General features: G+C 57.7%; 1 protein-coding gene across 1 annotated transcript in view; it reads left to right on the top strand.

Annotated features, from left to right (window-relative positions):
- Positions 1-7,463, top strand: part of LOC140681478 (uncharacterized) — a 90,948-nt gene extending 83,485 nt beyond the window's left edge. Inside the window, exon 5 of the mRNA XM_072921313.1 lies at positions 6,327-7,463. Coding sequence (XP_072777414.1) covers positions 6,327-7,177 — 851 coding nt within the window. The 3' untranslated portion in view covers positions 7,178-7,463. The remainder of the gene's footprint in view (positions 1-6,326) is intronic.
- The last annotated feature ends 7,274 nt before the right edge of the window (positions 7,464-14,737 follow it).

The raw sequence follows: 14,737 nt of genomic DNA, 5'->3' as shown, positions 1-14,737 counted from the left end.
AAGGAAAAGGGGGGACCTGCAGAGCTGGAAGAGCTGGGAAGGAGGTTCAGGGGCTGAGAGCCAAGGAAAGGGGGTGCAGGGACTGGAAGAGCTGGGATGAGGTGTCCATGGAATCCTGTGCCCAGGAAAGGGGGTGCCAGGGCTCCTGAACATGAGGAAAGGAGGGGCTAGGGGCTGGGAAAGGCAGGAATGGGGGCCCAGGGGTCCCAGGTCAGGTAAAAGGGTGGGGCTGGGGGTTGGGAGAGGTGTGGGATGGGAACAGGTTGTGTTGGTGCCGGATAAGGGGGTGCAGGGGGGTCTCAGTGCTGGGCAAAGGGGTAAAAGGGTGTCTTGGTTCTCAGGAATGGGGGTGCAGGGGGGTCTCAGGGTCACGGAAATGGGGGGGCAGGGATGGAGAGGTAGAAGGGAGTTCCAGGGGGTCCTTGAGCCCAGGAAAGGGGAGTCCAGGGTTTCCCAAAAAGGGGTACCAGGGTGGGGACACCCGGGGTGTTTGGGAAGGGGGAGTTCAGAGGGTCTCTGGCTTTGCACAAAGGTGGGGCTGGGGGCTGGGAAAGGCAGCAATGGGAGTCCAAGGCGTTCCAAGGCGTTCCAGGATCAGGCACACGGGAAATCTAGAGGCTGGGAGCAGGGAAAAGGGGAGCAGAGGGCCCTGATGTCCGGAAATGGGGGATTCAGGTGGGTCCCTGTGCAGGATAAGGGGAGCAGGGGGGGGTCCCGGTGCCGGCAATGGCGATTCAGGGTCCCGGTGCCGGGGTCCCACTCCCCCCTCGCCCGCCAGGAGCGCCCCCAGCCCCAGCGCTGGAGCCACCGCGCTGCTCCTCCTCACTCCCAGTATGATCCCAGTAGGATCAGTCACCCAGGAGCTGCTCCCAGTATGATCCCAGTACAGCCCAGTCACTCCTGGCATCCCCCCACCCCTCTCTGCGTTCCGACCTGTCCCGGCTCCATCCCCGCCCCTCCCGCGGCTGCGGGGAGGAGGAGGAGGAGGGAGGAAGAGGCGGAGCGGCAGCGGGAGCAGCAGGAGGAGCGGGGAGGATGAACCGCGGGGCTCCGGCTCTGTCTGAACTCGCAGCACCCCGGGAGCGTCGCCCCCATCCCGCAGGTGCCCGGGCAGGGGGAGCTGGCCCCAAATATCCCGGGGCTCCCTGGGTTTGGGGTTTTTGGGGGGATGTTTGGAGCTGGCGGGGCTCCAAGGCCGAGCCGCAGCTGCCCTCGGGGGGACATCGGGGGTCCCCGGGAGGTGTTTTTGGGGGGTCCCGCTGCGGGTGGCGGCAGAGCCCTGGCGGGGCCGGGGGGATGCGGGTCCCCCCGCGGTGCGGGTTGGGCTTCCCGGCCGGGCCCTCCGAGCTCTGCCGGGGCCGCGTGGGGACCGCGCGGGAGCGGCGGGAGCGGCGGGGGGACCCCGGATTTGGGGAGCCCCGGGAGAGCCGCGGCTTCCCTGGGCGGGAGCGCAGAGAGAGGAGAGCCCCAGGAGCCCCAGCGGGGACCCGAGAGGGGGGACCCCTGGCAGTGCCGGCACCCGGCAATGGGGGTGCTGGGGCTGGAGGGGCGGCATGGCCGGGAAAGGGGTTCGGGGGTACCGGGGCCGCCAGGGGCTGCTCCCAGCAGGTGCCCAGTTCCTACCCCTGTGTGCTTCCAGTTTCCTGGGCACTCCCAGGATGAGCCCAGTCAGTCCCAGTATCACCCTGGTCACTTCCCCTCACTCCCTGCAGGATCCCTGTTTCTCCCAGTATGAGCCCAGTCACTCTCAGTCATTCCCCATTATGACGCTATTTGCCCTCAGCAAGTCCCAGTTGCTCCCACTTTTCTCCAGTGTGTTCCCACTTCTCCCAGTTGCTCCTAGTATAGTCCCAGTCACTCCCAATATGATCCCAAGATGAGTCCAGTATGAACCCAGTCTCCCCCAGCAGGGCCCCAGTCACTCACACTTGCCCCCAGCATGGTCCCAGTTGCCCCCAGCACATTCCCAGTGGCTCCCAGTGTGGTCCCAGTCACCACCTGCATGTTCTTAGGTACTCCCAGTACATCCCAGTTGCCTGGAACATTCCCAGAGTCTTTGCCAGGCACTCCCAGTTACCTCAGCATGGTTCAGCTGCCCCCAGTTTTATCCCAGTCACTGCCAGTACATCCCAGTTGTCACCTGCATGACTCCTGTCATTCCCAGTTGCTCCCAGTTGCTCTCAGTGTGTGTGCATTTGGCTCCCAGCATGGGCCTGGCAGCTCCCAGTAACCCCCAGTCAGGGTCCCTTGGCACCCACTGTAATCCCAGTATGATCCCAGTCACTCCCAGTATGATGCCAGTGCCCCCCAGTGTGATCCCAGTTGCTCCCTGTCAATGCCAACATGACCCCAGTAACCACCAGTATGATCCCTATGACTCCCAGTCTCTCCCAGTATATCCCAGTCACTCCCAGCATACTCCCAGTCCCTCCCACTTCCTCCCAGTTACTTTCAGCATGATTCCAGTTGTTCACAGCCACTCCCAGTCCATCCCAGTATGATTCCAGTCACCCTCCATGGACCTGGCTCCTCCCAGTCTCACCCAGCATGGACCCGGCTGCTCCCACTGTGATCCCAGTATGATCCCAGTTGCTGCCAGAATAGTTGCAGTTGTTCCCAGTTCCTCCCAGTATGATCCCAGGTGTCCCTAGAATAGTCCCAGTCCCTCTCAGCATGGTCCCACTCACTCTCAGCTGTCCCCAGCATGGTCCCAGCTGTTCCCAGTGTGGTTCCAGTCCCCCCAGTATGGTCACAGACACTCCCAGTATATTCCAGTTGGCCCAGTAAGGTTCTGGTGACCTCAGAATGATCGCAGTCTTTCCCAGTTACTCCCAGTTGCCTCCAGCATGATCCCAGTTTCTCGCAGTTGCCCAAAGTGTGGTCCCAGTCGCTCCCAGTATGAACCCAGTTTCCCCATTTGTGGTCTCAGTCCCCTCAGCACGGTTCCAGTACCTTCCAGTTGGTCCCAGTTGCTTTCAATGTGTCCAGATTTTCCTCCCAACATGGGCCCAGTAGCTCCCAGTGACCCCCAGCCAGGATCCATTCACACCTGCTGGAATCCCAGTGGCTCCCAGGATGATCCCAGCTGCACCCAGTCCCCCCCAGTATGGTTCCAGTCACTCCCAGTATGATTCCAGCCCTGCCCAGAATGACTCCCTGTCACTCCCAGGGTGGGCCCAGTTGCTCCCAGTCACCTCCAGCATGGTTCCAGTCACAGCCAGAACACTTCCAGTCATTCCCAGTATGATGCCAGCCAGTTCCAGTAGGATCCCAGTATGAATCCAGCATGGGCACAGCTGCTCCCATTATCATCCACTGTGGTTCCAGTTGCTCCCATTTACCCCCACTGTGGTTTCAGTCTCTCCCAGTGTATCCCAGTTGCTCCCACCATGTTCCCAGTCACTCCAGTTGTCCTCAATTGCTTCCAGCCTGATCCCAGTTGCTCCAAGTAAGATCCAGTAGGATCCCAGTTGCCCCCAGCATGCTTTCAGTTGCTTCCTGTTCTCCCCAGTGTGATCCCAGTTGCCCCCAGTTGTCCCTTGTATCAACCCCATCACTCCCCATATGATCCCAGTTGCTCCCAGCATGGTCCCAGTCATGCCCAGTTGTCCCCGGTGTAGACCCACTCACTTCCACTCGCTCTCAGTTCTCCCCAGCATGGTCCCCATTGTTCCCAGTGTGTTCCCAGTCACCCCAGTAAGGTTACAGACATCCCCAGTAAATCCCAGTTGCCTTCAGCATCTCTGTGGTCATTCCCAGACACTCCCAGTGATCCCAGTAAGGTGCTTGTTATCCCAGTATGATCTCAGTCATGCCCAGTATGTCCCAGTTGTCTCCAGCCTGCATCCAGTCATTCCCAATTCCTCCAGTTTGCTTGCAGCATGATCCCAGTTGCTCCCAGTTGTTCTCAGTTGCTCCCAGTAGCCCAAAGTGGGATCCCAGTTGCTCCCTTTCATCACCAGTATGAGCCCAGTAACCTCCAGTATGATCCTTGTCACATGCCAGCACTCCCAGTATGGTCCCAGTATAATCCCAGTAACTTCCAATTACTCGCAGTATGGTCCCAGTTGCCTCCAGCTACATCAGCCCAGTCAATCCCAGTATGATGCCATTTGCTCCCAGAGTGCTCCAAGTTGCTCCCAGTCACCCCCAGTACAGGGATGCTGTGCATGGTGTGTTCCCAGTCACTCTCAGACACTCCCAGTATTAGTCCAGTCCCTCCCAGTATGATCCAGAGATGATGCCAGTGTGCTCACAGTCAGTGCCAATATGAACCAGTTGTGCTCCACATGGTTCCAGTTGCCCCTTTCACCCTCACTGTCCCTCCCAGTCTCTCACAGTGTCCCCCAGTTCCTTCCAGCATATTCCCACTCACTCCCAGTTCCTTCCAGCGCGATCCCATTTGCTCACAACCGCTCCCAGTCAGCCTCAGTGTCGTGGCACTCACTGCCAGTATGATCCCAGTCACCTCCAGCATGATCCCAGTATAAGCCCAGTCGTTTCCAGTCATCCCCAGCAGGCACCCAGTGACTCCCAGTATATCCCATTTGCCCCCAGCGTGGTCTCAGTTGCCCCCCGTAGGCTCCTACTCTGTGTCAGTATGATCCCAGTACGATCCCAGTCTCCCTCGGGGTGACTGCAGTCTGCCCTGGCATGGGCCCTGCTGCTCCCAGTATGATTCCAGTACAATCCCAGTACAAACCAGTCCTTCCCAGTGCTGGCACTCCTGGCATCCCCGAGCCCTCTCTGCGTTCCCCCCTCCTGATCTCCTGAGAGGAGCCCCAAGGGCCGGCAGTGCCCAGGCAGGGTCCCCAGGCAGCCCCAGTTTGGATGTGCAGCCCCCAGTTTCCCCAGTTTGCCTCTCCTTTGGCCCGGGCCGGGTTCCCCCCTGGAACAGCGGCTGGGAGCAGCCGAGAGCCCCGCGCTGCCCACCCCGACCTGTCCCGGCTCCATCCCCGCTCCTGCCGCGGGCTGCCGGGGCTGCAGGAACGGGAACCGAGGGTGTCGCTGCTGCTGGGGGAGGAGGAGGAGGGAGGGAAGGGCAGGGATGAAGGAGGAGCGGGAGGTGGGGATGGGGAGGAGGAGGAGGAGGGGGTATGGAAGGGGAGGGATGGAAGAGGAGGAGGAGGTGGGGATAGCGAGGGGCAGGAGGAGGAGGAGGAGGGGGGATGGAAGGGAAGGGATAAAGGAGGACAGGCAGGAGGAGATGGGACACAGGAGGAGGAGGAGGAGCGATGGAAGATGAGGGATGAGGGAGCAGAAGGCAGTGGGGTTAGAGAGCAGGAGGAGGGGGAAGGAAGGGCAGGGAGAGAAGGGCAGGGATGGAGGAGGAGCGGGAGGTGGGCTTAGGGAGGAGAAGGAGGAGGAGTGGGTATAGAAGAGGAGGGGCGGCAGGAAGAGGAAGAGGAGGGACAAGGGCGGATTGAGCAGAGCAGAGAGAAGCGCGCGGTCAGCCCTGCCTGAATTCGCAGCCCCCACCTGTGGGATCATCGCCCCCCATCCCGCAGGTGAGTGGGGAGGGGGAGCTCGGGCCAGGTCTCCTGGGGGGTGCTTGGGTTGGGTTTTTTGGGGGGATGTTTGGAGAAGGAAGAAATGCGAAGCTGAGCGGAAAAGGCCCCTTGGGGGGACTCCTTGGAGCCCCGGCAGCCCAGAGCAGGGAAGAGGGGGAGAAGGGAGCCCGGGAGCCCAAACAGCCACGGCACCCCTGGATGGGGAGAGCCAAGAGGGGGGAGCTTTTGGGATTGCTGGGACTCCCGGCAGCCTGGGGAGGGCGGGCAGCGAGGAGAAGGGGGACCCCCAATCCAAGCGTGATCCCAGCAGCTGGGACAGGGGGGAGCCCCGAACAGCAAAGGGGAGGGAGCAGGGACGGGGAACTCCTGGGAGGCTTTTTCAGGGCTGGATCTCGGTGTTCGGGAGGTTTTTATGGAGCCCAGGTGGCCGGGGAATTGTAGAGATGGACTGGGACAGAGGGAGCTTCCAACTCAACGTGCTCATCCCTTGTTTTCCCCAAACCAGGATTTCCCATTCCCAGCCCCTGGGAGGCTGCGAGGAAGAGGAAGAGCCTCTCCTTGTCCTTCCACCCCCAGGGCAGGAGCTGAGGATGGAGAGCAGGGAGGACAAATCCCTGCGGCAGAACCTGGTGGAAGAGGCCGTTTTGAGCAGCTCCAGGGCGCAGGAACCCGACGGGGAGGAAAAGCCCCGGAGATCCCGCACGAGGAGGGGCTGCAAACGCAGATCGCGGGGATCTGAGGGGGAAAGACCCACCCTGGGCCGGGGAGGCGGCCGGAGATGGAGCCAGAGCTCGGAGCTGGGGGTCCCTGAGCAGCTCCATGATGGGGAGAAGCCCCACAAGTGCTCAGAGTGTGGGAAGAGCTTCAGGTGGAGCTCCCACCTGATCATGCACCAGAGGGCCCACACTGGGGAGAAACCCTACGAGTGTGGGGAGTGTAGGAAGAGCTTCAGCCGGAGGTCCCACCTGATCAAGCACCAGAGGATCCACACTGGGGAGAGACCCTACGAGTGTTCCAAGTGTGGGAAGAGGTTTCAGACGAGCTCCTGTCTCTTCCTGCACTATCGGGTTCACACAGAGGAGAGGCCCTTCAGCTGCCCCGACTGCAGGAAGGGATTCAGGGAAAAGTCAAAACTCATCCAGCATCGCCGCATCCACACTGGGGAGAGGCCCTATGAGTGTTCTGAGTGTGGGAAGAGCTTCAGCCAGAGATCCCACCTGATCGTGCACCAGAGGATCCACACTGGGGAGAGGCCCTACGAGTGTTCCAAGTGTGGGAAGAGGTTTCAGACCAGCTCCCATCTCCTCGTACATGAGCAGAGTCACACAGAGGAGAGGCCCTTCCGCTGCCCCGACTGCGGGAAGGGCTTCAACCGCAACTCCAACCTCACCGTGCACCGGCGCATCCACACTGGGGAGAGGCCCTACGAGTGTGGGGAGTGTGGGAAGGGTTTCAGACAGAGGTCTCACCTGATTGAGCACCAGGTGATCCACACTGGGGAACGGCCCTATGAGTGCTTGGAGTGTGGGAAGAGCTTCAGGAGGAGCTCAGACCTGAGAACACACCAGCACATCCACACTGGGGAGAGGCCCTACAAGTGTGGGAAGTGTGGGAAGGGTTTCTCAGAGAGCTCAGCCTTGACCCAGCACCAACGGAGGCACCAGTAAGGGAAGCCCTGTGAGTGCCCCGAGTGAGGGAAGAGCTTGGAGTGAGGGAAGAGAGTGAGGGAAGAGCTTGGAGTGAGGGAAGAGAGTGAGGGAAGAGCTTGGTGCGCTGCTCCAGCTCCATCCCCCATGGGAGGATCCGGGCTGGATGATCCCCAGTGACCCCCGTTGGGCAGAGCCCTGGTGCCCCCGTATGGGGAATAAAACAGAGAGTAAAGCAATAGAGCTGATAAAGGGGCCCGATATCTGAGGCCTGACTGAGCAGAAACTGTGGGAGACACAGACACAGTTTAAGTCTCCCTGGGCAAGAAGTGACCAAGCAACGTGGTGTGAGATTTTGTGATAAAATAATGTTACCAGGTGATGTCATGTCATGAAGAATGTGTAACCAATGGGAAATTGTACCAAAAACAGAGCCCTATATAAGCACCCTACAAGTAAATCCCTGTATAAACACCTGGTACACACAATAAAATTGGCTTTGGTCTAATCTCGGATGTCCCTGTCTCTCCCTGGTGGATAACCCTGTTGTGGGTGATCCCCGTTGGGTGGGGGGAAGGTGTGGGAGGGATTTCTTTCCCTTCTCCTCGTGCTGCCGTGGTTTGGTTGGTAATAAATTCCCTCCCTGTGCCCAGGCTGGGTCTGTTTTCCCCGTGCCACTGCTTGGGGCGGGATCTCTCCCGTTCCTTCTCTGCACTCCTGGGCCTCTCCTCAGCCAATGAGAGAATGCGATGGACAAGAGTCAGCCAATCAGAGAGAGCGGCGCTGATGACTCAGCAGTTGCCGGGCAGACCCGCAGCGGGCAGTGTTCCCCACCCGGACCCCGCCCTCCCTGCCCAGTGCCGGCCCCGCCGTGGGGTCCCCCCAAGTCCCTCCCCAGTGCCCCCATAAACTGGGCTGGGTTTAACTGGGAAGCGTTACTGGGAACACTGGGAGCAGGCGGGCAGGGGCAGAGTGACAGCAGGGCTGGGGGTACACAGGACCCCCCAAAATCAGCGTGGGGATGGAGCGGGGGATCCCGGCTGGGCCCGAGGCCACAGGGAAGCTCTGCGGCCGCCGGCGGCTCAGGAGCTCTGTGGGCAGAGAAACAGGGGTGACACCGGGCTGGGGGCCCCGGGGGGAGCACCCACAGTCTTGGGGAGAGGGGACATGACCCCCGGGACCCCCCTTGACCCACTTGCACAGGTAGAAGCCGAGCCTCAGCACCAGGAAGACAAAGCCCAACTTGTAGTCCCTGATCCCCGTCTGCATCTTGCTGCCGGTGGCGTCCAGCGGCATCTCTGAGAGGCCTGCAGGCATCAGGACCCCCCAAAACCTCTCACTGACACCCCAAGCCTCTCCAAGCACCCTCCTGATTGCTCCCAGTCCACCCAGGACCCCCTGAAACTTGCCATGATCCCTTCCTCACCTCCCCAGGACCCACCAAAGTGTCTCACATCCCTTTCAGAATCCCACAACCCCCTTCCAGTCTCCCCCCACCACCCCAGTACGCCTAAACCCTCTCCCAGTCCTGTTGCCTTTTTGAAAGACAACGGCGACCTGGTTGCAAGGCGACAGCACGGCGGCCCGGCCAGTCCGGGCCACTCAGGCTAACGACAAAGACGCAGACACCAATTTGGTGGACGGTCGAAAGCCTCTCTTATCTTATCTCATGGGTTTAAATAGTCTTGGGGGACTTTGCTACGTCGGGGGGGGGGGGGTGGTAGGGTCTCTAGGGTTAGTCGGGAGTGGAAAACTACTGGGTTAGGTGTGGTTACATGCTCTGGGGTTAATAGATAACGTGAAGCAGGGAGAAGGGGGAAGGGTCTCTCTTTCTGTCACATCCCGAGATCTTCCGTTCGCCTGTCCCTACTATTACATCTCCTCTCCCCTTATCATATATAAAATGAGGTAGTTGTAGATATAGGCACTGGAGTGAGGTACAAACTTGTAACTTGGTAAGGAAAGGGTGGTTTGGTAAACCTGAGTAATTTTCGCAAGGTGAGTCTCGAAGGCTTTTGCGACTGAATGTGTTCGCAGTTTTTGGTTTACAGCATTTGTTGGTGGCCTATGAACAGAATGTTCGCCCTTTCTAGATGGGCCTGAACAAACGAGACTAGTTTGTTCAGCAGGCATGGTCCTATGGTAACAGCTAAAAGCAGTATTGCCAGTGGACCTACCAGGGTGGAAATTAAAGTGGTGAGCCAAGGTGATCGATTGAACCAGGATTCAAACCAGCTCTGTTGGGTTTCCCTGTCTCTCTTTCTCTGAGCCAGTCTGTCTCGGAGTTCTGCCATGGAGTCTTTAACGACTCCCGTATGATCTGCATAAAAGCAGCACTCCTCTTTCAGGGCTGCACACAGTCCTCCTTGCTGCGTGAACAAGAGGTCCAGTCCTCGCCTATTTTGTAAAACTACTTCTGAAAGCGAAGAGACTGATTTCTCTAGATAGGAGATGGATTTCTCGATCCTCTGCAGGTCTTCGTCAATGGTCATTTGCAGCTGAGAGAGTCCGTGCTGTTGGGTTGCGATGGCTGAGACACCCGTGGCTGTGCCAGCTGCTCCCAGGCCGAGCAGCATTGCGATGGTTATACCTGTGATTATTTCTCTTTTGTGGAGTCTGTCAGGTTCCTCGAGAAGGTGGTATATCTCTTAGTCTGAGTGGTACAGGACCCTAGGAACAATCAGAAGTTGGACACAGAAGTCGATAGAGTCATTAAATTTGGCAAGGAACACACAAGGACTCACTCTGGATCTCTGGCAAACCCACATCCAAGATGCGGATGGGACCACCCACTTATTGGTTTTTCTGTTGGGCTTGACAACTTTAGTGCAGAAGTTGCCTTTCTGCTTTGCTAAGGTTGCATTGCCAAAGCATCTGCCCTGTCCTGTGATTTGACTCAGGGTGATTCCTCTGCGGGGAGTGTCCCATCTGCACTGGTGGGGGGCACTGGCTGTGGAGTAACTGAAGGGGGTGTCTAAAGCAACGCCTTCGTAGAAAGGGGGGTTTAATATCATAGCAAAGCCAACAGGAGTTAGTTAGGTTCGGTTTGGTTTCGCTTAGGGTTAGAAAGGTAGCTTCTAAACAGGTTGGCTATGTGGAACACGAAGGATGGGGTGTTCGCTGTGGTGATCTCTTTAAACACCTTGTCACTTGAGAGATGTTGCATGACCCACCTAAATGGCTGGTGAGGGTAGTGGCCTGGGTCGGCTTGTCCCCCGGCCACAAGCCCTAACAGCAAAATTGCACAGAGACACTGTGCATGTCTGGGTCTCACCGGTGTGGGACTCTCGGGTTTTGTTTGGCGGCTTGGTGGTCCGTTATCTCCCTCTGGAGCAGGGGTGTATGCATCACGGGGACGGTCCACGAGCATGTCCTGCAAACAAAACTCACAGTTTCTCATTAGTTTCGTTTTGAGGGTCAGGTTTGATTGACCTGAGTGGACACCACCTGATTCTGTCCTCTTTTTTATCTGAAGCGTTATAGCTATAAATTGGGTGCTTTTCCAAGCTCGGGACGGCCTTCCCACTCCGTTCACTGGGGGGACTTCTTTGCATTGCCAGTGTCAGAGCCACAGGGCTTGGGGCAAGATCGAGCAGTCTGCTCCTGTGCCTGCCCAAAGCTGAAGCTCTATTACGTGGGGGTCCTGACTGCTATAAAGGCGGCATATCCCCCACACCCTCGGGGGCTCTTTCCCTTTTTTCATGGCCAGGGCCACCCAGGGGTCCTGTTCTGGGGCGTCCCCTGCTGACCCTGCGGTACAGGCGTTGCTTGCGGTGGTAGTGGGTACGAAGGTACCGCAGGCTGTGTTTGGAAATTCTGCAATTGTGTCGCCGGTGGGGGTATGAGGTATAAGGGCTCCCCGCCCCACTGGGGGTTGGCATAGATCGGCCGCCTTGTATTTGCGGTGGGAGGAGGCTGAGTGCGGTCCGCACGTTCACCCCCCCGTCCCGTTTCCCTGGGGCCGGGACCCGCATTCCTTGGCGAGATGCCCTTTTCTCCCGCAGCCCCAAAAGGATATTTTTCCCCAGCTAGTAAACTGGACTGGTTCGTATTGTAGTTGTTTTTCGGTGCGGCTTAGAGCTTTACTCGGTTTTGTCTTAGTTTGCGTTGGCTCTGTTTTCTCCGTCTCGGAGTTCCGGCCGGCTCCCGTCCGCTCTTCCGAGCCGGCGGAGCTGCTGCCGGGCTCCGAGTCGGAAGTCGAATGCCAGCGCACTTCCGGGGCTCGGTGCCTTTTTGTCCGGCTCCGAGCTCGCTCCTCCCCGCGGGGGTGGCGCCGCTCCCGCTCCTCCGGCTTGCCCTGCCTCCTGCAGGGGGAGGTCTCTCCCTTATATGGTAGCGGGGCCCGGCGCGGCTGCCGATTGGCTCCGCGCTCTCTGCCGCTCTCCTCCTCTTTCTCCCGCGCACGCGCGTCCCTGAAACCACGCGGCTCCCGGGTTTTCGCGCCGAGACCGCCCGTGCCCCGCCCCTCTCCTTGGCAGCCAGCGCCATTTTCAAAGGGGTAGGGTGGCGGCGTGGTGGCGTCTTTTCTCGGGCTGCGGTTTCGGCGCCTCTGGCTTCCTTCACTAGCCCTTGCCAAAAACATTCCGCGCGCTGCTGCACCTCTGACAACAGGTCGCTGACCGGCAGCGGCGGGACGGGCGGGGAAGCCGCGGTTTCTCGGGGGCCTTCCGCGGCAGGGACTGGGCTCTGATCCGAGGAAGGGGGTGATGCGCCAGGCCCCCCCGGGTCCCCGCTACCGGGCAGATCGTTCTTAGGGGCAGTTTGCGTTCCTGCCCCCACCCCGAGCTTGGGAGTAACTAATAAACAGGTACGCGCCGCGCTCCATGTCTCCTGCTCTTATATTGCCCTGTGCAGGGCTTTCTCTACTTTGCCCCATGCCTTAAGGCTTTTGCCACTGCCTGAGGATTTTGTGTCCTCGGCCAGCGTGGCTGTGCACTTTTCCCATATTTCCGGATGTAAGACATCCACTGGACGCTCAATCACCCCAAGCTCAAGCAGCCTCACTATAGCAAGATAAAAGTCCTTGAGTTTACACTCGATACCCCACTGTTTATAAATCGCACTTACGACCCTGGCGATGCTGTCCATGACTCTCGCGGGTCCTGGGACATCTCCCTGCGCCAAGATACGGTCTGACCGCTCCGGCCGCTGCTCTTGTCCAGGTGTATCCCGTTACCCTAACGAATTCTTCTTCTCCCGGGTTTCGGCACCAGATATGTTGCCTTTATAAAAGACAACGGCGACCTGGTTCCAAGAAGCAGCACGGCGGCCCAGCCTGTCTGGGCCACTCGGGCTAACGACAAAGACGCAGACACCAATTTGGTGGATGGTCGAAAGCCTTTATTATCTTATCTCATGGGTTTAAATAGTCTTGGGGGACTTCGCTACGTCAGAGGGGGGTTTGGTGGGGTTTCTGGGTTAGTCGGGAGTGGAAAACTACTGGGTTAGGTGTGGTTACATGCTCTGGGGTTAATAGATAACGTGAAGCAGGGAGAAGGGGGAAGGGTCTCTCTTTCCGTCACATCCCGTGATCTTCCGTTCGCCTGTCCCTATCTACTACAACTGTCTCAAAGCATTAATGGGACCTGCTGAGGTCCATCCCCAACACAGGCTCCTCATGGACTCCTTGGAGGAGAGAACTGGAGACTCAAAATGGCACAAAAACCTCTCAGTGTGGAAAGGAAAATCCAAAGTACCTGAAAAAAGTTTAGTATCTCAGAGTATTAATGAGCCCCAGTTAGTGTCAGTACAAAGCTCTCAAGGGACTCGTTAAAGCAGATAATTGGGGCATGATTGCACAAACCTCTCACAGAGTCTGTATCAAAAGGGAAACACCAAGTACCTTAAAAGAAATGAAGTTCTGGGAGCATGAAGGAGCCCCCAGGGCCATTCCTGACCAAGGCTCCCCAGGGACTCCTTCCAGCAGATCCTTGAGGCCACTGGGATGTGGGCTAGGGGGGGATGCTGAGGGCAGGACCAGGGGGTGACAGTGCCCAGCCTGGCTGGGGCTGTGCCAGGAGGCCCCAGGGCATCAGGACAAGGTGTCTCCTCACAGCCCTTGGTGGCACAGACCCTGCTGTGCCCCAGGGCACCAAGACTTGGCTTCTCTTTGTCCCCACCTCTCATCAGTGCCTCCAGTTCTCTGCTCTGCCTGGGGCCTGGGGACACTTTCTCAGTCTTGCCCCTCAGTGGGACCCATTAAAAGTCCAAGAAACTTTGGAGTTGGATTGTGACTTGGAGTTCTGGAGAGGTTTCTGCAGCTCCCTCTCAGGGCCTGATGTTCAGGGCCTGAGCACAAAGCCCCAGAGGGTCATTAAAGTCCTTGTGCTGTGTCTGTGCTGCTGAGCTGGGCTTGGCTCCTGGCACAGAGGGTGATCCTGGTAACCAAGCAGAGCTTCAAAAGCACATTTCTCTTGCTGAGCAGCTCTTCTCCCAGCCCAGCAGGGCTGGAGCACTGCCTGCAGCCAGCCCAGGCACAGCACAGAGGCACAGAGAGCTTCAATCAGTCAGGGCTGGGAAGGGGCTGAGAAGTGCCTGGGGCAGAATCACTGCCAGCCCTTGGCACAGGAACCTCTGGCTGCAGGACAATGCAGCTGCAGCTCCTGGAGCGATCTCCTAAAGCTGGAACATCCCAATGCCCACAGACCCTGTGAGTGCATTCTCTGCTCATCTCCTGTGCAGAGCAGCCAGGGGTGCCCAGGGCTGTCCTGCAGAGCAGGGTCCTGCAGCCCAGGGCGCTGTGCTGGGCCAGGGACTCTGCTGCCTGCCAGGGACAGCTCTCAGCCGGCCCTGGAGCTGCTCCCAGCGCTGGCCAGGAGCTGTGGGGGGAAGGAGCCACCCTGAGCAGGGCAGGTGCTGCTGCTGAGAGGCGCTGGGTGGGGCAGGGCTGCTCCCAGCTCCAGACCAGCCTGGGCACAGCTCCGGAGGACACTTCCCAAAGAAGGTAAGCCTGGGATTGCTGTAAAGGTCAGGAGCTTTCTTGAGAGTGTTTTCAATTTCCTGGTTGGAGCAGGATGGGAAAGCTGGGGTGGTGACAATAAGATTTTTGCTTTTCATACATTTGTAGCTCTGTAAATTAATATTATATAATTATAAATCTATAATCCTTACTTGACTCTATTAAACTCTTATTTAACTCTATAAAATTTCTATTAATACTCATATTACTGCAATCCTTGATTGACTAAAGTATCTCTTAGTTTTTCAAACAATATGCTGTCTAAATATATTCCTGAATTACTGGATAGTCTTATTTTCAGGAAGCGGACATTATAATCAGGAAGAAGAACATTTTCATTTTTGACCACAATGTGAGCAGTCATAACAAAAACGTACAAAAAAGCCCTTGGAATTACTCCAATGGATTGAGCCAGGGGTGTGTAATTGGGGCAACTGAATATCTTATTGGATGTTCCTGTTAAAAATCCTAATTAATCAATCTTAATGAACTGTTGAAATCAGGAGCTGAGTGTGCCTCATCCCCACTGGGACACCTGGGAGCTTCAAATAAAGGTCTGGTTTTTACTTTACTTTTCGAACACTGTTGCAAGGGTTCTTTTTTTTCTCTTTTGATTATAGGCA

Source organism: Taeniopygia guttata, chromosome 36, assembly GCF_048771995.1.
Source record: "Taeniopygia guttata chromosome 36, bTaeGut7.mat, whole genome shotgun sequence".
Classification (NCBI taxonomy): domain Eukaryota; kingdom Metazoa; phylum Chordata; class Aves; order Passeriformes; family Estrildidae; genus Taeniopygia; species Taeniopygia guttata.
The sequence above is the reverse complement of the archived record's forward strand: the minus strand, read 5'-3'. Positions and strand labels throughout refer to the sequence as shown.